This window comes from Physcomitrium patens, chromosome 5 (assembly GCF_059467195.1).
Source record: "Physcomitrium patens ecotype Gransden chromosome 5, ASM5946719v1, whole genome shotgun sequence".
NCBI lineage: Eukaryota > Viridiplantae > Streptophyta > Bryopsida > Funariales > Funariaceae > Physcomitrium > Physcomitrium patens.
This window is the reverse complement of record NC_143414.1, coordinates 5,079,778-5,102,973: the sequence shown is the minus strand read 5'-3', so window position 1 is coordinate 5,102,973 and position 23,196 is coordinate 5,079,778. Positions and strand designations below refer to the sequence as shown.

Sequence of the window (23,196 nt, the reverse complement as noted above, 5' to 3'; positions counted from 1 at the left end):
ACTGCCACATCAGTGTTCATGACGAAGAATACTCTTCCCTTACTCAAAACCGTGAATATTGCAAGACTACAGAGATTCTCCTCCTTGAATTGAATCATATTAACTTCTACATTCAAGTGCCGCTCGATTTCAATTCTTCCGCTCACACGTTTTCAAAAAGGATAGTAAACATAATGAGCGATAATTCATACAAGGATTGAACATGACAAATCGAGTAATTCTCAGAACCAGGTGCACAACCAGCACGAAAACTCCGACAACGGACACATTAATTTCTTTCCTCAAAACCGTGAATAGAGAAAATCTGTCTGCTCACAGTCCCTCTTCACATAAAAACTTGACACTCATTTTCACCTTCAACCAACACAATCCCTGCTCGTTCGCTAGGAACAGAAGTTGCTGCAAACCCGCTGTAAGTCGGATTGCATTCATGTATCCGACTGCAAGACAGACTCTTCCGCATTCTACCATCTGCTACTGGCCTTGACACTGTGTCGAAGCAAGGTGACGCACGGAGTAAACACAACCGTTCGTCATCACATGTTCCGAACACCAACGTTGCGACATTTCAGGGATCAGCGTCTCCCGTGGCACACCAAAACACGTTCATTCTTGTGTAATCATCCTTTACTGAACCAGCGTGGCTGGAAACACCCAACCGCCAATAATTTGCAACACTTACTCCTCTATGGTACAGAATGCAAGGCGATCTTGCGCCTCAGCCGTCATCTCTTCGACGGATCATACATCTAGTTGCCGGGAACGAAGTTGGTGGCGTATGCCCATGCGTTGTTCGCAACGGGGTCAGCCAGGTGGTCGTTCAGGTTCTCCAGGGGTCCCTTGCCGGTGACGATAGCCTGGACGAAGAACCCGAACATTGAGAACATTGCCAATCGCCCGTTCTTGATTTCCTTCACCTTCAACTCGGCGAAGGTGTCGGGGTCGTCGGCCAAGCCCAAGGGGTCGAATGAACCTCCTGGGTAGATGGGGTCCGTCACCTCACCCAAGGGACCACCGGCGACGCGGTAACCCTCCACGGCTCCCATCAGGATCACCTGGCATGCCCAGATGGCCAAAATGCTCTGTGCGTGCACAAGGCTGGGGTTGCCGAGGTAGTCCAAACCTCCCTCGCTGAAGATCTGGGCGCCAGCCTTGAACCACACGGCCTCTCCGAACTTCACACCGCTCTTGGCCAGGAGCTCAGGGGTCAAGCACCCCAAGGCTCCGAGCATGGCCCACCGGGCGTGGATGACCTCCAGCTCGCGGTTGCGGGCGAACGTCTCGGGGTCGGAGGACAATCCAGCGGTATCCCAGCCGTAGTCACCAGCGAACTCACCATTCAGGTACGAGGGGGTCTCGCCGGAGAATGGGCCCAGAAACTTGGGTCGGTCAGCGCCATACCTACACCAATCAGTCACATCGCCGACTGAGTAATCAAGCATCGCAACCTCTGTTTGCACAAACCACTCGCATGTCCCCGAACAAACATAACACCAACCAGCACCCTTGACACACTCTCCATAAACCCGGCATTGTGTCATCAGCACTCGCATAACACCCATCTACCAGACTCACAAAAACGCGAAGCTCACCAGATGCTGTCAGACCCAGCGGACTTGCGCATGGTGACGCGGGCCTCATTGGCACCCACCCTGCGGGACAGCTCGTTCACGGGCTTGAGCAAGCTCTGCCCAGCCAAGGCGGTAGAAGCGCAGGCGGTAGCGGCAGCCATGGCTGAAACACACAATGCACAGCGAAGCTATCACGAGATTGACACACCGGAAGTGCAAGCCGCTGCGAGTCAATAACTACAGTTGGAGGCGGGAGGGGCAATTATAGCACAGATGGAGGGGCAGGACACAGCAGGATAAAAGGGCAGCAGGAGCACTTATCGGATAAGACGATATCGGAACCCGGATGAGCGGAGGTTCATGTCGTCAACTTATTAGCTCGATGCGGTCCGGGCCATCTCCGACCAGGGAATTGGATTCCGCCCGAGGCACGCTCTTCCACGTGACGCTCGCCATCTAATTGCGTGGTGGGTTGCACCGCTCTTGCTTCGCCGCTAGACTCCGTTTACCGGCGGTCTTGAGTGCGCTACTCGTTTTCCGAGCCAATCTTTCATTTTATTTAAGTTATGTATGTTGTTCATTTGTATTCTTATACGCTAGCACCTCTTCTGTTTGCCAGTGTGTTCCACAGATTTAGATGATCATGTCGCTAGTGCATGGTCTGTATAAGCAATAGCATGTGGTTTTGATTCTTGCAATTTTCGCTTGTTTCTATAAGCGTGACGTGAACTTCAATGGGTAAAGGAATCATTAGGTGGACACCTCGTCTTACTGTATGGACATTCTTCTTTTGTTGTTTGGACACCTCTCATGCCACGCACTCCTTCATATTCACAACAGATCTCTTACTTGCACTAAAAAGTTTTAGGGTATGTGTATAGTAAAAGATTTTTTATGTAAATTTAATTAGCTTTTTAAATCAAATTAAAGAAGTGTATAAAATCTATTATGAAATTGATTAAAATTTGATCAACAAAATAAAATAAATAGACAAATAAGGAGAAGATGAAATGAATTGCAATGAGCCATTACACACAATTCTTTTACTGTGTACTTATCCTAAACACTTTCAATGTAAAGAAGAGCTTTATTGTTTATGTGGGGGAGATGTGTGACACAAAGAGGTGTCCATGCAATAGAATGGGGTGTACACCTAACAATTCCCTTGATTTATGTTGAAGATATTACATATCAATTATATATATAGTATTGTTGTTGGTAGAATATACAAGGAAATTGAAATCAAAATTAGTGCCCAAAATTCTCTATATGTTTTTGGAATGGACGTATGTACAAGCATATGTTAGTTCTTTTAAAGTTTTCATATCTATGGTGAGGATGAAATATGCCATTGTATATGTCAATGAGGTAGAAAAATGCATCTTATGGCAATATATTTACTAAGTGAGTTTTTTTTTTTTATGAAAAAATAAGAAATAAGAAAAACACATATTGTGTTGGTATTTGTATATATTTTGTTTGTTGAAAATTTATTCATATAGTTTTGATTTTTTTACTATTATTATTTTTAAAATTTTGAAATATTATATATAAAAATAATAACAATATTTTTTTAAAATTACATTATAATTAAACTATATATTAATTTATGTATCAGTAATAGTCATAAAGTTATATCTAAATATGGATATTATTAAAAGGATTTTTTAATTTTTTGTATTTTTATTTTTTTTGTATGTACTTTGTTTGTTTTTTTATTAAATTTTTGTATTTATTTATAATTAGATTTAAAAAAATTGTACATAAATACATATCTAATAAAAAAACTTGTACTTAAATACATATCTATAAGAAAAATTTAATTTTTATGTTTTGGGGTAAAGTAATAATATTATATTAAGTGCATTGTAGAGAACAAAACCAATTTGAAGCATCTTGTGGTGGCATTGACAAAAATGAATTATTTTGGAAGTATTAAAGAAATTTTTGACAAGAATTTTAAGTAATAATTATGTATAATTAAATATAAAAGATAATTAAAATTATTATGACCTAGGATAATCTACGAGCTAATGGAATTTTATTTTAGTTTATATTTGGCAACCATTTAAAATCCATGCTTATATGAGTACTTGAAGTTCTTGTGATTTGTATAAATAACTACTTGATTGAAAGTGTCTTTTAGATGTTGATGTAATTCTTGAAATGAATCTATAATTACAAAAAGTTCTTTGTTAAGGATCTCATAATTAATCTTCATTGCTAAAACCTTTTTTGAATGAAAAGATATATGATGAAGTTTGTTACTTGCTCCCATACATAATAATATTATACCAAAGGTAAATTTTGATATACCTATTTTTATTAAAAAAAAATACTTTAAAAAAATCCACATGATGTAAGATTGATGTCAAAGTAAAAACTGTCTTTAGAGCTTTAAATACTACTTTAATTTCTTTATTCTACTACAAGTCAAATTCATAAGTAGAGCTACAACTTGAGAAAACTTTTTGATAAAGATTTAGTAATATTTTGTAAATTATAAAAGATATTTAACATCTTTTATTTTTCTAGGAACCTTCTAATCTATAATAGTTTGATTTTATTTAGAATTTATTATAATACCTTCTTTTGAAATGGTATATCCAAAAAAATCAACTTGAGTTGTATAAAATACCTACTTTTCCATCTTGGCATATAGTCCAATATTTTTAAGTTTTTTTAATATATGATATATATAAAATTTATAATTTTTCTATTTTTAGAATATATTCAAATTTGTATATATAAAAAATAAAAAATATCTTAAAACTTTCAGAAAACATCATTTTTAAGATATTAAAAAGAATCAATATATTTTTGAGACCAAAAGACATGATATGGTATTTAAAATGTCCATACTTGATTCAAATCATAGTCTTCAATTTATTTATTTATTTATTTTAATATGTACTTAATTATATGCTCTTTATAGATCTATTTTTGTATAGATCTAATAAAAAATCTTAGTATCAAAGATAAAGAATGCTTATTTTTAATAGTAATTTTATTAAGTTATCAATAATCTACATACATATGTAATGATCTATCTATTTGTTTACAAATAAGATAGAAGTTCATGATAAAGATTTTGAATAGCATATAAAGTTCTTGGCTAAGTTCTCATCAATATATACCTTAAATTTAGTCAACTCATTTTGTGATAAGCTATAGATTGGTCTAAATGTTGATTCAACTTTCTCTTAAAGGTCAATAGAGTAGTCATAAGAACAATTCTTTGAAAACATATTTGCATTATTCTTTTTAATAACATCTTGTTAATCTTTATATTGACTTGGAATACCATTTGAAGTCTTTCTACTATTAAAAATAGATTTGGTATAAATAACACTATTGTAACCATTTATTGCTACTTCCTTACAAAGTATTTTATGAATAGCATCTCTAGAAGACAACGGACAACCATCTATGATTTCTACATGCATAAGTTTAGTTTTCTTTATTAAGCATATTTTGTATCTTTTAAAAAACTTTCCATCTAATAAAACAAGTTAAAGCTTCTAAATCTAAAAAAGCAAATACCTTGTGATTAATAGATTCTAAAAAAATATCTATTCTAAAGACATTGATATTGCTATTAAATTCTAAAAAGGTTGATGCCTGTTTTTGCAATTTTTAGGTCAAAGTTTAAAAAATCCAATTGTTATACTTCACAGCAAATTCAAATGCATAACTTAATGTCTAAGGATTATATAAATTCAACATCAATTTTTTTACCTCATATTTTAATCCATAAAATAATTATTAATAAATAAAGTATCATCTCAACTAATATCAGTCATAAATTATTAAAATTGTGAAGCATATAATATTAATAATTGATTTTTTTAATACAAAATATAAATCTTATTGATTATAATACATATTACATTATGTTTTTCATATATGGATTAAAACCTTGTTTAGAAAAACTTTTAAATTATCCAATATTGAATCATGTTGTTTAAGATAAGAAAAAATTATAATAAAGTAGAACAAAAAAATAGTCTTTCTATAAATATAACTTGTGATTGTAAAATTGGATAGTTTTGAGATTGAGATTCAATCACCAATTTTATATGATTGACAAATCATTGAAACTTTGATCTATTGCCATCAAACTTCTCAAATAAGAAAATCATTATTTCTTTAATACTTGAAGGATCTACTACCATAAGAGAACTAATTTAATTTAGTAAACATATTCAAACAACTCTAATTGTCTTTATAAAATCAATTATTGTCAATTTTATTGCACTTAGCAGTGGTAAATTGCAAAAATGCATTGCTACTTGGTTGCATTAGAAGATTTCAGTTTGAAAAGAAAAACCTGTTATTTTGGATTTTCTATATGGTTAAGTTATGAAGTAATTTCTAAATAACATAGTATTTATTTTCATAAATAATATAGTTATTACTTTCATAGATAAGATAGTTATTATTTTCATAAATAATATAGTGATTATTTTCATAAATAATATAGTGATTATTTTCATAAATAATATAGTGATTATTTTCATAAATAATATAGTGATTATTTTCATAAATAATATAAAGATTATTTTCATAAATAATATAGTGATTATTTTCATAAATAATATAGTGATTATTTTCATAAAAAACATAAAGATTATTTTCATAAAAAATATAAAGATTATTTTCATAAATAATATAGTGATTACTTTCATAAATTATATAGTGATTATTTTCATAAATAATATAGTTACTATTTTCATCAATAATATAGATATTATTTTCATAAATAATATAGTGATTATTCTCAAAAATAATATAGATATTATTTTCATAAATAATATAGTGATTATTTTCATCAATAATATAGATATTATTTTCAAAAATAATATAGATATTATTTTCAAAAATAATATAGATATTATTTTCAAAAATAATATAGATATTATTTTCAAAAATAATATAGATATTATTTTCAAAAATAATATAGATATTATTTTCAAAAATAATATAGATATTATTTTCATAAATAATATAGTGATTATTTTCAAAAATAATGTAGATATTATTTTCATAAATAATGTAGATATTATTTTCATAAATAATATAGATATTATTTTCATAAATAATGTAGATATTATTTTCATAAATAATCTAGATATTATTTTCATAAATAATGTAGATATTATTTTCATAAATAATGTAGATATTATTTTCATAAATAATGTAGATATTATTTTCATAAATAATGTAGATATTATTTTCATAAATAATGTAGATATTATTTTCATAAATAATGTAGATATTAGTTTCATAAGTAATAGATTTATTATTTTCATAAATAATAGATTTATTATTTTCATAAATAATAGATTTATTATTTTCATAAATAATAGATTTATTATGCTCATAAATAATAGATTTATTATTTTCATAAATAATAGATTTATTATTTTCATAAATAATAGATTTATTATTTTCATAAATAATAGATTTATTATTTTCATAAATAATAGATTTATTATTTTCATAAATAATAGATTCATTATTTTCATAAATAATAGACTTATTATTTTCATAAATGATAGAGTTATTATTTTTATATATAATATTTCAAAATTTTAAAAATAATAATAGTAAAAAAATCAAAACTATATGAATAAATTTCAACAAACAAAATATAGACAAATACCAACACAATATGTGTTTTTCTTATTTCTTATTTTTTCATAAAAAAAAAAAAACTCACTTAGTAAATATATTGCCATAAGATGCATTTTTCTACCTCATTGACATATACAATGGCATATTTCATCCTCACCATAGATATGAAAACTTTAAAAGAACTAACATATGCTTGTACATACGTCCATTCCAAAAACATATAGAGAATTTTGGGCACTAATTTTGATTTCAATTTCCTTGTATATTCTACCAACAACAATACTATATATATAATTGATATGTAATATCTTCAACATAAATCAAGGGAATTGTTAGGTGTACACCCCATTCTATTGCATGGACACCTCTTTGTGTCACACATCTCCCCCACATAAACAATAAAGCTCTTCTTTACATTGAAAGTGTTTAGGATAAGTACACAGTAAAAGAATTGTGTGTAATGGCTCATTGCAATTCATTTCATCTTCTCCTTATTTGTCTATTTATTTTATTTTGTTGATCAAATTTTAATCAATTTCATAATAGATTTTATACACTTCTTTAATTTGATTTAAAAAGCTAATTAAATTTACATAAAAAATCTTTTACTATACACATACCCTAAAACTTTTTAGTGCAAGTAAGAGATCTGTTGTGAATATGAAGGAGTGCGTGGCATGAGAGGTGTCCAAACAACAAAAGAAGAATGTCCATACAGTAAGACGAGGTGTCCACCTAATGATTCCTTTACCCATTGAAGTTCACGTCACGCTTATAGAAACAAGCGAAAATTGCAAGAATCAAAACCACATGCTATTGCTTATACAGACCATGCACTAGCGACATGATCATCTAAATCTGTGGAACACACTGGCAAACAGAAGAGGTGCTAGCGTATAAGAATACAAATGAACAACATACATAACTTAAATAAAATGAAAGATTGGCTCGGAAAACGAGTAGCGCACTCAAGACCGCCGGTAAACGGAGTCTAGCGGCGAAGCAAGAGCGGTGCAACCCACCACGCAATTAGATGGCGAGCGTCACGTGGAAGAGCGTGCCTCGGGCGGAATCCAATTCCCTGGTCGGAGATGGCCCGGACCGCATCGAGCTAATAAGTTGACGACATGAACCTCCGCTCATCCGGGTTCCGATATCGTCTTATCCGATAAGTGCTCCTGCTGCCCTTTTATCCTGCTGTGTCCTGCCCCTCCATCTGTGCTATAATTGCCCCTCCCGCCTCCAACTGTAGTTATTGACTCGCAGCGGCTTGCACTTCCGGTGTGTCAATCTCGTGATAGCTTCGCTGTGCATTGTGTGTTTCAGCCATGGCTGCCGCTACCGCCTGCGCTTCTACCGCCTTGGCTGGGCAGAGCTTGCTCAAGCCCGTGAACGAGCTGTCCCGCAGGGTGGGTGCCAATGAGGCCCGCGTCACCATGCGCAAGTCCGCTGGGTCTGACAGCATCTGGTGAGCTTCGCGTTTTTGTGAGTCTGGTAGATGGGTGTTATGCGAGTGCTGATGACACAATGCCGGGTTTATGGAGAGTGTGTCAAGGGTGCTGGTTGGTGTTATGTTTGTTCGGGGACATGCGAGTGGTTTGTGCAAACAGAGGTTGCGATGCTTGATTACTCAGTCGGCGATGTGACTGATTGGTGTAGGTATGGCGCTGACCGACCCAAGTTTCTGGGCCCATTCTCCGGCGAGACCCCCTCGTACCTGAATGGTGAGTTCGCTGGTGACTACGGCTGGGATACCGCTGGATTGTCCTCCGACCCCGAGACGTTCGCCCGCAACCGCGAGCTGGAGGTCATCCACGCCCGGTGGGCCATGCTCGGAGCCTTGGGGTGCTTGACCCCTGAGCTCCTGGCCAAGAGCGGTGTGAAGTTCGGAGAGGCCGTGTGGTTCAAGGCTGGCGCCCAGATCTTCAGCGAGGGAGGTTTGGACTACCTCGGCAACCCCAGCCTTGTGCACGCACAGAGCATTTTGGCCATCTGGGCATGCCAGGTGATCCTGATGGGAGCCGTGGAGGGTTACCGCGTCGCCGGTGGTCCCTTGGGTGAGGTGACGGACCCCATCTACCCAGGAGGTTCATTCGACCCCTTGGGCTTGGCCGACGACCCCGACACCTTCGCCGAGTTGAAGGTGAAGGAAATCAAGAACGGGCGATTGGCAATGTTCTCAATGTTCGGGTTCTTCGTCCAGGCTATCGTCACCGGCAAGGGACCCCTGGAGAACCTGAACGACCACCTGGCTGACCCCGTTGCGAACAACGCATGGGCATACGCCACCAACTTCGTTCCCGGCAACTAGATGTATGATCCGTCGAAGAGATGACGGCTGAGGCGCAAGATCGCCTTGCATTCTGTACCATAGAGGAGTAAGTGTTGCAAATTATTGGCGGTTGGGTGTTTCCAGCCACGCTGGTTCAGTAAAGGATGATTACACAAGAATGAACGTGTTTTGGTGTGCCACGGGAGACGCTGATCCCTGAAATGTCGCAACGTTGGTGTTCGGAACATGTGATGACGAACGGTTGTGTTTACTCCGTGCGTCACCTTGCTTCGACACAGTGTCAAGGCCAGTAGCAGATGGTAGAATGCGGAAGAGTCTGTCTTGCAGTCGGATACATGAATGCAATCCGACTTACAGCGGGTTTGCAGCAACTTCTGTTCCTAGCGAACGAGCAGGGATTGTGTTGGTTGAAGGTGAAAATGAGTGTCAAGTTTTTATGTGAAGAGGGACTGTGAGCAGACAGATTTTCTCTATTCACGGTTTTGAGGAAAGAAATTAATGTGTCCGTTGTCGGAGTTTTCGTGCTGGTTGTGCACCTGGTTCTGAGAATTACTCGATTTGTCATGTTCAATCCTTGTATGAATTATCGCTCATTATGTTTACTATCCTTTTTGAAAACGTGTGAGCGGAAGAATTGAAATCGAGCGGCACTTGAATGTAGAAGTTAATATGATTCAATTCAAGGAGGAGACCTCTCTAGTCTTGCAATGTGTGCCTTATGTATTCACGATATGGGAATTTATGGTTTTGGGTTGTAACCTTTACCAGAATGTCTCAAAGGTGTCGTTCACGGAATCAGTGGTTGAAGCGATGAAAGGATTTGCTGACATCCTTTGAACGTTTTACTTGTATGCAGCTAACTACGATTTTGTAGATTAAGCACATTGTGGAAATGACCTTTAATGCAGTATATGTTCTTGTGCATGTGTTTTTCTTTTGAATACTATTAGTTTTTATCATTTTAATCCAACTCTTATGTTTTGAACGTAAGCTTCGTAGTATATGCGACCAAAACAATTTCGTTTTTTAGAATAATAAGAATTTAACTTGCAAATATCGACACTGAGAGATAATTATCTGTTTCTTAACTGACTTAACGTACACTTTCTTCGGGAATCCTTTGTTGGAAACATTTTATGTACAATTTCAACCTAATTTCTTCAAATTTGCAGAGATGAAAGTTTTCTAACAACAATATCGAGTAAATTAACGGCCACTGACGAGATCACATGTAGGGGGTGTCAAGAATGGCTACAGAGTTCTTCGCGGACTACGTGCAGCATTGATGATTACTCACAAATTTCCTCTGAGCAATATGGGTTTGAACCGTCTTCAGCATTTCATGTGTTGTTCACTATTGATTGTGTTGACACTAGGTGCAGTAGCACAAGGTTTTTCATCGTTTGCACAAGGATACCGATCCATGTCCTTCAATGGTTTAAATGTTTGCAGTTGTGTTGAATGCGAAGTGATGAATCCTTCTATGATTCAAGTAACTGTCGTTGTTCGACGGTACACAATAAGGTATGATGCAAGGTTTAATGAGCTAGAGACGCCACCCAACTGGTGACCCTTAGAAACTCCTGTGCAGGTCGGGGTGGAGGCGTTGCAATGTCTGTCTGAATCGTCAAGGGTTTTTGTGCGTGTTTAAAGGTAAGCAACTTCTCGTCTCCTGTGGCAATCGCTGGGAGTTGAGAGCAGGTTTGTGAAGGAGCTTCCGAAGAAGGAGCTTCCGAAGAAGGAGCTTGGGATCCTTTCCCACTGATTGCTGGGCTGCAATCTTATGGCTGTGGGGTATGACTGGCATTCATATCTGTAGCCTAGAACAACGTAGTAAAACTAAATCTGCGCAGGAACTCCATCGAAGATACGTTAATGATTCAGCACAGGAGATGACCCTAAACTTCCAAATTTAGCATCACCTTCTCTCTCCACGGAATTGATATCAGAACGTTCAGGCGTATGGATGGGTGGGCGTGTTTAACCTGACCAGTATGAGGCAGATTTGTCGTGATGCTGGAGGATTGTTGTGGAGTAACTGCAGTATCTGCGATTCTTGTCGCAATGTGATCAAAATTCATTGTTGTGTTGTGCTTACTTTTTCCGTCTGACATGAAGACGATGTGGTGATTAGTCATCGTACAAGTTGATCTTGAACTCATAGTCCGTGGTGGCTGGGATCTTGTACTCCAACGGCCACTGGATAGGGCCAGCGAAGGATTGTTCTACTGTAGCGCAGAGTTGGGTGTGAGCTTCTGGTACAAATCCACTATCGGATTACAGCTCTGCCTTGATGATTTGTTTGCAACAGCTAGTTCCTTCAGATGAACTCGCCAGTCGGCTGCTTAGGTGCGTAATCCTGGAAATCATTCGTTGCTGCAGGAAGAAGAAACTTGAGACAATTTACAATTGTCCCACGATTGTCATAGTGACCAGGAAAGATGTCCAAGGGAAAATCAAGGCCAGGTTCTGCAGATGGCGAAAGGCCGAGCTCAAGCGGCAAGTCTAAGAAGCCACATCACCAGAGCAAGTCATCGTCAGCTGATGGTTCGAAATCCAAGTCGCCACGATCAGCTTCAGCAGATAGCTCCCGAAATTCACCAAGGCCAGTGTTACCAGATAATGGCAAAAGGAATCCACTGAGTAAGCTTAATAGGCTACGTAACGGGGGTAATCCAAAGCCATCGTTCCTGGGAACAGGTGCATCGGAGGCCACGAAGATACTCTTAAAGACTAAGCCAAGGGCCTTTCGATCAGCAGATAGCTCCCCACGTTCATCCAGAGGTGGCTTCCCAAAAGCAGGATCAAGACAAGGCTCGCCTACTGGATTCCCAAGGTCTCCAAGCTCGACATCGAAGTTGACGACGTCCGATCCATGGGGTTGGCCATTTCTGCAACTCTCCAAAAACTCGATAATACCATCCCCTTCAAATCACATCGTCGTGTTTTTACGTGATGATTTTGCGTATTTCCTCAGAAAAGTACCAAAAATAAGCCCCGCTTGGAAGTGCCCTTCACTAAACGCCTTTAATTTGCATTGCTTCTAATACAGCAATTCCATGACTTACGGCCGAGTAAACGCTATGCCCTTTACTTGATGCTACGACCTCGACGTAAGTATAACGACGTTAATTGTATACGATACATCAGCATTCTGAATACCTCTCACATGTTTGTTTCAAATTTTCCTGCAAATTTATTTGTGATAATAGTTTATTTCATGCCTTGTCCTCCGATGCGGGTGCAGATACAGATGGCAATCTCCTAGTCCATTTGATCTTAACTCAGACTTTGCAGGTGGTTCCAACTCGGCTGTAAAGCGTCTGATGGAAGAAACATGTTCTGTGAATGCGAGAGAATCAACGCCCGAGGTTAAAGTGCGGAAGCTGGAATTCAATAAGTACTCTGACAAGGAAAGTCTTTTAAATGAATTGCAAAGTTTGAAGGAGGCGGTGGCTTATCAGGCTTATCACTTCCTGCTCCACAAAGCTCACCTTCAGGGTCTCCGAGCAAAGCAGAGGTCGGTTTTATTCGCTTCTCTAAACTTCAAAATTCGCAACATTCGTCAGTTGTGGTGTATGTGGAATTCTCACTGGTTGTGAGAACGTACAATAATGGGGACTTGACTTGCGTAGATCTGTGTCATTACCAATAAAATTACGACATCTACTCTCTTTTACATAAATCTAAAACCATTTTGAAATTGAATCTCAATTCTAACCTCATGTTGCAAAAGAAAAACAATTACCAAAAAATAGATAACTGAGTAAATTAGCAGTAGTCAAGACGTGAAAGATCGTAGTAATTAATGTTGCAGAAAACTAGAGAAAAAAATTGAAGACCTGGAAATTACAGCCGGATCCAATGCACCACGAACAGGAGGTCATAGCCGCTTGCTTTCAAAGATAGCAGGTTTGTGAACCCTACCTCCATCCCGATTTTATCACTATCAAACGAGCCAGATCGTGTGGTCTTTTAGATGCAAGGGACATTAACAATAGTGATTAAGAAAATATAGCTTGTTCACAGCAGAATTGTTATACAGGTTTGCGTATGAAAATTGTGAGTCTCGAAGATGACATCACGAATCACCAGGAGAAAATCCAAAACCTCAAGTACAGATACCAAGTCTGTCTGACACGGGTACTCTTTATTTCTTATGTTATGTAATTTTATCCCAAAGCAGCCAAAATCTTGGACTGAAACTGGTAAGTATCCAGAGAGTGAATCAGTCAGTGTCTATTGAGAAAAGATAGTTGATTCGACTCCAATTGCCTATCTATCAATCAAAGTAGGAGAATTTTTAAGCAAGTGTAATTGACCTAACTTATTCAAAAGCTGTGATGGAGGAAGGATTTCCAATCTAGACTCGACAGAATTCCTTGTTCCTCACATCAAACACATGCTCGCAGGAGGCTGTCATGCAAAGAGATATGGCTGCAGGAGATGTTTGGAGGCTCCAAAAAGAGCAGAGAGAGGCCAAGGAGAGACTCGTCAGTTTGACAACACACAACAGGAAATTCTTATATTACAGAGACCTAGTCTTGCCAGAGCTTGAGAAGTCATTTAAAATCAAAACGGAAAAGTTGAAGGCAGAGTCTAAAACTCGTAACCCGTGATGACATTGACACATTTATCGTCCAGTCTTTATAGCATCAGGGTTTGCTTCACCTTCTCTTGTTAGCATCCCCAGCCGTGTGTACAGCCAATATTGCTAAAGATCTTGCATTGGTCAGCTTACGAAGAGACGTCTGCAGGAAGGGAAACTTCGAATCAAAGAAACAGAAGAACAAGGCAAACGATTCACAGCTGAGTCACACAATTGGAAGAAAGCGGCAGACAAGTTCCAGAAGCGAGCTACCGAACTACGGGACGAGCAAAAGAAGATGAGAGGCAAGCTGAAACAGGAACTTGAAAGGAAACGGAAGACACAGCAAAGCGCTTGGGCATTGGAATACGAGACCTGCATGCTGGAGAAAGAGGTCAGGTACAGACGCAAGATGGGTACACTCAAGAGAGAAACTAAGATAAGCAAGTCATCTGGTACAGAGAAAGGTGAAATTGAGAAGGAGTCTAAGAAGAATAAGAAGAAAAAGAAGAAGAAGTAGAAGCCTGGGCATTGACAGCCTGCTTGTCACATGGAGGAACTGAAATCAGCACAGGAGTGCAGCCCCTATTGCCTGTCCATCACTACATCCAAAGCCAGTGCCTGAGTTACAGAAGCTATGGCTATGGCTATGGCTACGGCAATCCGCAAGGATGTAGCTCACCATGTTTCATTGTATTGCAACCAGCAAGCTGAAGCTCTCATGGTACAGATGAAGCTTCATGTGGGTGTCTCTCTTTCCATCAATGACCCACTTGTTGGGTTTCTACAACCTTCAATGTGTTGTAATTTTGTAAAGCTCCTCACATTCTATCACATTTGTTTCTTTCCGTGGAAAGGAAAAATGTGACAAATGGATCTAAGCCAGCTTCAAACTCATCCAGTTTACGGGTCAAAATTTTCCATATGCAGAAAGCCTTCAAGCTTGAAACGTGGAGAGTCTATATTGAGCTTAGATATGATTCATGGTTTGCCAAATATATTTTGGGGATATTATGTACTTCTGCTATAACTTATGAATTCTTTTTTGTTGAATTTTTATTTATTTTGGGAAAAAAGAAGCACTGGAGCATGGAGAAGCAACATTGCACATAATGATGATTGAAGAAAGACATAGAATTCTAAGTGTGTTGGAAGAATATTGTTGAAAACCATCATAATGTAGTAAAACCACAAAATGATATATAAGTATGCTATTTTTTGAATAGAAGTCAACAATGACTTGTGCAATATATAGTAGAAGTGCTTCTGATTTTGTTTAAGGCTAAGATCATATCTGTCACTATTTATTCAATTTGAATCATTCGTTTTAAATAATCGTTTGAAGTTTATTAACTATTATTATGGATAATTAAATGTTTTGTAATATCTATGTGACTTCTTTCTTATATTAAATAATTTTTAATAATTTAAAAATCACTATTAAGTTTTGGTGTGTGTATATATATATATATATATATATGCTGGGATTTTGAAAAATAATCACTAAATTCTTTACTTCAAGGTCTCTGCACAACAGAGAATTTTAAAGTACATGCTGATTCCAAAATTATTTTGATTAAAACCAAAGTATTACATCAGTAAAACTGAGATTTAAAATATTTTTGTTGTTAACCTTATATAATATAGTTAAGAAATATATTTTTTAAATGAAAAATAAAAATAGATATATAATTTTTTTATTGGAATGAAAACATAAGATCATGGACAGTGTTTGATATAAAGAAGTGACACAATAATTAAAATGAAATAAAATTACCACTGGTGGATGGTTTGGCCACAATGAAAAATACATTGTTAAGAAATTATCCGATTCTTTATTAGTATTCAACCTTTCATTTTGATTTTTTTAGATCTAAAAAGAAATGGGTAATATAATCTAAGTTATACATTTAAGTTATTAATAGTATTAATTTAGGAATATGTGTATATATATATATATATATATATATAGTGCGGCTTTGCTGAGCAGTTAAAATTATAAATTACAAATTAGATATGACTTGTTGAAGACGGATTGATATCTAGATTGTAACGTACAAATGAGAGCAAACCAAATACCCACAAATTAGCAAAACGTATACTTACGTAATCTTAAACATACATACATGTATCATTAATTTTTTTGCATTGCCATGACCAAAGGGAGAGGGGAAACAACCAAAATAAACAAAGCTTGAGGAGTTGGAGCTCATTCACGAGAGTGTTGGAGGGCTTTTCGACCACGTAAAAGGGTCAGGCACAAAATCACCCTATTACCATAGAACCTGAAATCCATGAATAATTTAATTCCGTGGTTAGCTTCCATTGGTTGGGTGTGCACAACGCGCATTACATTGGCATTGGGCAGCCTTTGTCCTGCCTCGAAGTCAGGGGACTTATTCCGTTTATAGGGGAAAGATAAAGGATACAGAACCTCAAGCTGTGCTTTTTGTCTTTTACTATATACAAACCCATTACCTCGCATTGGTCTTCTCTTTGCGGGCTCTAAGCTTTCTGTTAACCAAACCAAGTGGAAGAATGACACACACAATCCTTTTTTCACACCTAGATGTTCACTGTAGGGGGTTTCTGCCTACTTTGCCTTCTTTGTCAATGGGTTCAAAGATTCTTAATAGTTTGGAATTATCATTTCGATTCTGGTTTTGATTATTTTACACAGTTTCATCTTATTTACATCGTATGTGCTTGTTTCAAAACATACAGATATGTTCATGTATATATATATATATATATATATACACATACACATTTGTAGATGGAAAGGTTTGAAATATCAAACATGCTAATATGCAATCATTTCATATGAATCTATTTGAAAATTAGTTCCATTTGTAGCTATGTGGGAGCTCTGTAATTATTTCCTATTGAGGTTATGTATATATATATATATATATATATATTCCATCAGGAGAGAATTTAGCGCTACAGAAGCGAAAAAATGAAACCACACTACACCAAAATGCACAGAAATGTATGTACACAAATACTTTATTATCAGCTGAGATTAAATCTATCATGTCCTGTTAAGATATCTTATTGTTCCTCTATGTTTTATTTCCATCCCGTTCCAAATCCCCATCCACAACGTAGTCCGCGAGGCGACAAATGATCCAATCTCTTCGACAACAAGTCAAGAGAAAGCATGAGGTAATTCAGCGTTGTCGCATGCCGAAATGTATTTTCGTTGGATCTGCAGCGTTGTTGTCGAAATGATCGCGGAGGATAAGATCGCGAATCCAGAAATTCGTTGCAGAGAATTCCAGGCCCGAAGTTTTGTCGGCATGGCGTAAAGTCTTTTTTTGGGTAAGGGCACAGCTGGTTGGAGGAGACGAGGGATGACTGGGATAAAGGAGCATGGGGCGTGGAGGCGAAGTAGGAGGAGCCGTGACAAAGTGAGGGGCTCTGGAATGCGAGCGATGTGAAGAGGGACGCCGATGGGAGGGCGCTGTTCAGTAATGGCAGGTACAGGAGCGTACGTTTGCTTGGGATGGTGGGAAAATTCAGCAGGTTTCGCGGCTGTCTCGGTATGAGAGGATTGTGGACAGGATCTGCCAGGAGAGTCGCGCCAAATTGTGGTCACCAGGATTCGCTTTACTCCTCAAGCACCGCGTCTCATGCAGATACCAGCGTGGAGGTGAATGCGCGGTCGCCGCACTGGGAATGTTCACTTGCTGGGGTGCCCAATTAGGAGTTTGTAGTGTGGCAAGCAGGCGAGGGTGGCGACTCGTGTGTCATGGGAGAGGGGTTCTGTTCACTGGGGTCGAGTTCATCACGAGGGTTTGCCGAAGAATTTAAGTGATGATAGAATGGGGGTTTGTGTGTGCCGGGAACAAGGAGTATGTGATGACGTGCTTGCTGTCGATTGCATTGCAAATGGTGGATTGATTTCTCCTGATAAAGATCGGGAAGTTGACAGGAAACTCAAACAAGAAGATTTGCAGAAAGGTGATGTGGATTGAGGTATCTTGAGTGGCTGCGATTTCTGGGGCGCTTACTGATGCAACTAGCTGCTGGAGCCTCTTGCAAGAAACCTAGCTCTGAGAGTTTTGTGAAACTGTAGAGTTCGTTCCATTGGTTTTTTTCTTTTTTTCTTTTTGATTCGGGTTTATGAGTGCGTCTGGTCTGGACGTAGGTATGTATTTTTTCGAGTTTCTACTTTTTTGGGGTTAGAGATATTAGGCGACTTGCAGGGGTATTTCAGGGCCTCTTTGTAGGAACAACTTAAGCCTTTAGTGCTGTAGACACATTAGTAGACGTAATTTGCAGATTGCTTCATCTGATATTACAGCAGTAATTAGCAATCTTAAGCTTCCTCCTCACTTCTCATAACGGCAGCCCTCCATTCAGAGCATATTGAAAAGCAGAATGAGTATAGGATGTACATTGTTAGAATTTGATATTCATCTGGCTCTTTTCCGAAGGGTGAATTCAGAGAATCTACTTACGGTATTAGTTTACGATAAGTCTTGATATCAGTATGCGAGTTAATGTTATCGTCAGCGATATCGCATGTCGGCTCGATTTTCAAAGAATGTGTTCAATTTCTTTGCTTCGCACGCAGAAGTGGAGGTGAGAGGGTGTCCTCATACAGGGTTTTTCTGAATAAATTAAGGGGGGGAGAGGAGTATATAGACGACGAATGCCTCTTTTAGGGGCTGGCAGCGGTATGGGCTTGGTATCTGATAAGCCCCAGCCCCAGTCGCAGCCGCAGCCCCGTCCAGAAGCAGGTGCTGGAGATGTCCCGAAGAAGAAGCCGCGGTTGAAGCGAGAGAATCATACGCATGTGAAGCATGACGAGTGTTTCTCCGACTGGAAGGTATGTGTTTGTACACATTCTTTGTAGTGACCACTAATTGAAGTTCGACACATGTACTTGTCTTCCTCCCTCGTTCTGCGACTATGGCTTCCCAGCTGTTCAGTGTCCCAAAGGACTCTCCTTCCTTAAGTGGTACTGCTCGGCGACACATACAAGCATTAAATTCAAATGCCATGATAATTCATAATGGGTTCTTTGAGATTTTCCGCTGCTGGATTCGTTTCCTGATACTTTAATTCTCTCATCAGTCGTAAAGGAAAAGAAAATAGCGAGAAAACTATGCCTTAGGATAATGGAAGTGCGTTTGAAGCCATACTCATTAGCTCAAATGTAGGGCGTTCTCCAAATTCGTGAAAGACTAGATGCAGTATTATCTTAACTGTACTGTCTCGTACACTGAAATGCAGTCTCGAATGCTTTTAGCTTTTTCCAACTCAGTAGTAACCATCGAATGCGAGATGAGTGGGTTTTACGCTATCAGCACAGGCCATATACTTTAGTTTCTAAATGTTAGTATCAAGGATCTGGAATTGTGCATCCGAGGGCCTTCGATTCTATAGTAGCACCCAATCAGAATATTGTCGTGGGATTGTGTATTGTCCGCTTCAGGTTCTCGTCGGTCCTACAGATTGGAAGGACCACGCATCTGGAAAGATTCCTGGTCGGTTCCGGACTAGCAACCTATCCAGCAACTACAGTGGCGCCGGCATATTTGAGCTGGGAGTCACGCCACCCGCATGGCTGCCACCCCAACGTAGCAACTACTCAGGCTTCCTGAAACCTCAAGACGTGGTGGTGGTGTATCTAGGATGCGCTGAAAACGTCTACCAGCACTTATTTCGCATCGGTCAGACGGGGGCTCACCTCGAAGGTGCCAGGTCCGTTCTCCTAATTCTGCAGGTTATTCCTCCATGTTACGCATTTTACACATCATAATACTGATTCCAGGCATGGTCGCTTGCAGATCGACGAGACTATTTGCTGTTGGGAACGAGACAGCTAGTAAAAGCGCTGCAGATGTACAAAGCTTATCCCAATCGAGGAGTTTCAACTTGGAACTTGGTAGCCTCAACATGAGTCTTGACAGGGGTCCGGGCGGCGATGGCGGGTACATGAGCGGCGGGAGCAGGCCGATGAGCAATGCGAGTATGGATGGGACTAACTCGGATGCGCATTCAATTTCGGAGCATCACAAGAGGACGAGTTCTTACGACCAAGCTGCCGGAATTCGATCACCGAGTCGTCGAGGTCCCCGTCTTTTCTCCGAAGTTTTCGCCTTGGGTTGCTCCATAGCTTTCCGTTGGAGTGTGGTGAGTCTTCCCTAAATTTTGTTTCACTGTAAATTTTTGAATATGCGAGCTGCGAGATGACAGCTCTCAATTTTCGTGCCTTCGTGTTTTGATGCACAAGTGCAGACTGAGAACAAAATAATGGCGGAAAAGGCGGAGGCAGATCTCATTGAGGTATTCGACTACGCATGGAAACGAGGCGGGAACTTCCGCCAACGATCATCGGATGTGGTCTCGAAGATTGTCATGGGCGGTGCGCTCGGGTCTAACGACCCCTCTTATGATTGTTTCGGCGTCAGATCATCCAGGACGTGGTTCTTCTCTCCCAAGTCCAAGGTCGGTGTTGTCATTGCCGCTCGAAAACCTGGAATCCAGGAAGGTTGTGGACGCGCTGGCAGCAGGGCAGATCGAAGCCGAGTCGCAGATTTCTTCACCCTCTTCAAGAGCAGCTCACAGTTGGGAGGGAAAATCTCCAAGAGTAGTGAATTCACCAAATTCGACATCCCGCTTGACCGTTGCGGGGCGCCATTAGAGAATGGAAACCCCTGCAACGCCCTCCCGGTGAAAGGTGGCAAACGATGTCTCCTGCACAAGGATTCAAAAAAGCAAAATCAAGGAAAACAGGTTAAAGTAGTGCTTACACCCCAATCCAGCATCGCACATCACATACCAAGTAGCAGGGCCGGATCATCATCGCCGGAGACGCAACATCATATCCATCACGCTCCCGAGTCCCCTATCTTGCCAGGTCCAGAGCCAACGTCATCCTCTTGCTTCCCGTTCTCCATTGCGCCTGCTTCGGTGCCATCACGGTCATCCCCCGAGCCAAAAAGGCGCGGCAGCTTGTCGTTCAACTCCTGGTTGCGCACGTCTGAGCTCCGCATGGCCAAGAGCCGAGAATGGGCTGAGATGAACCAGGCAGGGGCGGGGAACTCACGTCCTGATGGACCCAAACGAAGTTCCACATACAGCGGCATCTTGCCGACGTGCGAGGAATCACAGCTGGAGTCTTCAGTCAGTCGTTCACCTTCACGACGCGACATCTGTGGATTGAGACTTCCGGACGGCACTGTGTGCGCTGATCCGCCACGACCGGAGCGCAAGCGTTGCGAGGCACACAAAGGTCTTCGCAACACACTGGCGCCTCGCTCACCCACTCATGCCGTCACCCCAACTGCGCAAGAAAGTTTTTAATCCCCACCTCTTCAAAGAGATTTCATCACCTTGGAGCGGGATTTCCAGTATGAGATTACTATTCGCAATCACTGAATTTTTCTGATGCGCACGATTGTATCATGAATTTACTGTTGATCGATGTATATCATTGCTACTTCGGCCGTCCTTCATGACTGAGCCGAAATGCCTGCGCTGAATCCGGTTTAGAATGCTAGACACTGACTTCTAGAATCAGTAAACTAATCCAGCAACCACCAGATCCATGCGAAGGGTTAAAGCTTGCCTGTTACTGAGATTCACCTTCTCAATGAAATTGCAATTCTCACCGATCAAACCCTCCGATCTGAAAGAGGAACACTCAAAGAAGCTACAAGACGTGGTGGCGACGTCTATAATGCTATTGATTGCTTGTGTAATTAGAAGAAATATGGTTTAGGGTTCAGGTGATGAGTTACTTGCTGTGATAGATGTGATGAGCATCAAAATTTACGTGACAACACATACATTCAATACATGAAGATTTGATTACTGAGTAAGTTGTTTTGATTTTTGAACATGTTTGTTTTTTTTTTATTCATTTTACTCAAATTGGACTTCTACTCTAGTTCAGCCTATTCAGAATGAATCGATGTTCTTGAATATATATATATATATTTATATGTATCTTTTTCTACCAGTTGTTGTGTTTCGATATCGATATATATGTTGTATTTTGTCATGTTATGGTATGAATAAAGTCCTTATCTACCATTTTTTTTTTAAATTCTTTTTATACGTTTTACTACATGTAGTATTTTAAAATTTTGATATTCAAATGTGTGGTAAAAATAGTATTTGAAGTGATCTACGAATGCTTTTTTACAGACAATTTATATATCATTCTTAGCTCATCATCAGGAAAATTTAATTTAAAAAAAAGTACGTTTGGTATTATAATTTACATAAAAATGATAATGTGGAGAATATATATATTTATATATTTGTAACCCTCAATTTTTGAAGCAACTTATATCAATTCATTAATGAAGAGTAATAGAAGAGTAGTTGTGTAATACAAATTTAAAGTATTATAATAAGATACTTACAAGACTTAAAATAAAAATAGAATTATTTTTCTTTTAAAATTATTTTACAAGTTAAAAATCTAATAGTTTGAAGAAAAGTAATGCAATTTAAATTGACACATATTAATTAAAATTTTAATTGAAGAACTAATTTCATTAATTACTTTTGGATTGAACCAATTCTAAAAATTATGAATTTCAAAAATTAGCTAAAATAGAGTTTTTGTTCTTTTGGTGGATAGTGGAAAGCCTTTAATGTATTTTTAAATAGAATATCCTCTAATGTACATGAAATTAATATAGTCTATAATATGCTTGTTAAGAATATATGTGCATCATAGACATATATATTAACACTAGTATTAACTTAGATAAGAGGAGTTAAGTAGAAGTAGGTAAATTTAATAATATCTTATGGAGAAGCTCATTAGAAGCTTTATAAATGCAGATTTGACTTAAGTGTTTACAGGTGATTGATAGGTTAAAAACTTGGCTAATAAGTTAGACACATGTTAGATAACTTATAGAACATTGCTACATAGTTTCTTAGTTAAATAGTATATAAACTGGCAATAGTGAGGCCTTCCTCACTCTTGCCAATTTTTTTTTTGCTTCTAGTCTAATTTCAAGAGTCTATAATTTTTTTGTCTTTAGCAATAGCCATTCCAATTTCTTCTTAAATATACATACTTTTTCATTCCCTTTATGTCATCTTTCTTTAAGATATATCTTGTTTAATTA

At 38.3% G+C, this 23,196-nt stretch overlaps 4 protein-coding genes and 1 long non-coding RNA gene across 6 annotated transcripts; 3 read left to right on the top strand and 2 right to left on the bottom strand.

The window, feature by feature from the left end:
* Positions 1–252: 252 nt before the first annotated feature.
* LOC112282679 (chlorophyll a-b binding protein, chloroplastic) lies at positions 253–1,793 on the bottom strand. Its single transcript, XM_024520632.3, has 2 exons — positions 1,593–1,793; positions 253–1,401 (listed from the first exon to the last, which is right to left on the bottom strand). Exons 1-2 carry the CDS (start codon positions 1,730–1,732, stop codon positions 750–752), a joined length of 792 nt encoding a protein of 263 aa, XP_024376400.1. The 5' UTR covers positions 1,733–1,793; the 3' UTR covers positions 253–749.
* A 6,682-nt stretch (positions 1,794–8,475) lies between these two features.
* LOC112282680 (chlorophyll a-b binding protein, chloroplastic) lies at positions 8,476–10,050 on the top strand. The gene is made up of 2 exons (XM_024520633.3): positions 8,476–8,676; positions 8,868–10,050. The coding sequence occupies exons 1-2, from the start codon at positions 8,537–8,539 to the stop codon at positions 9,517–9,519; spliced, it is 792 nt and encodes a 263-aa protein (XP_024376401.1). The 5' UTR covers positions 8,476–8,536; the 3' UTR covers positions 9,520–10,050.
* A 337-nt stretch (positions 10,051–10,387) lies between these two features.
* LOC141045393 (uncharacterized) lies at positions 10,388–14,301 on the bottom strand. 2 transcript variants are annotated; one of them, XR_012217505.2, is made up of 4 exons: positions 14,173–14,301; positions 13,344–13,447; positions 12,996–13,138; positions 10,388–12,843 (listed from the first exon to the last, which is right to left on the bottom strand). It is a non-coding gene; the product is annotated as an uncharacterized LOC141045393 (long non-coding RNA). The 2 variants fall into 2 exon arrangements; XR_016502886.1 differs by having other exon boundaries at positions 10,634–13,138.
* On the top strand, positions 11,943–15,325 carry LOC112282678 (uncharacterized). The gene is made up of 6 exons (XM_024520631.3): positions 11,943–12,381; positions 12,799–13,021; positions 13,319–13,413; positions 13,547–13,644; positions 13,914–14,093; positions 14,259–15,325. Exons 1-6 carry the CDS (start codon positions 11,943–11,945, stop codon positions 14,607–14,609), a joined length of 1,386 nt encoding a protein of 461 aa, XP_024376399.1. The 3' UTR covers positions 14,610–15,325.
* A 2,176-nt stretch (positions 15,326–17,501) lies between these two features.
* LOC112282750 (uncharacterized) lies at positions 17,502–21,927 on the top strand. Its single transcript, XM_024520805.3, has 4 exons — positions 17,502–18,926; positions 19,536–19,804; positions 19,891–20,236; positions 20,342–21,927. The coding sequence occupies exons 1-4, from the start codon at positions 18,750–18,752 to the stop codon at positions 21,407–21,409; spliced, it is 1,860 nt and encodes a 619-aa protein (XP_024376573.1). The 5' UTR covers positions 17,502–18,749; the 3' UTR covers positions 21,410–21,927.
* Positions 21,928–23,196: the final 1,269 nt, after the last annotated feature.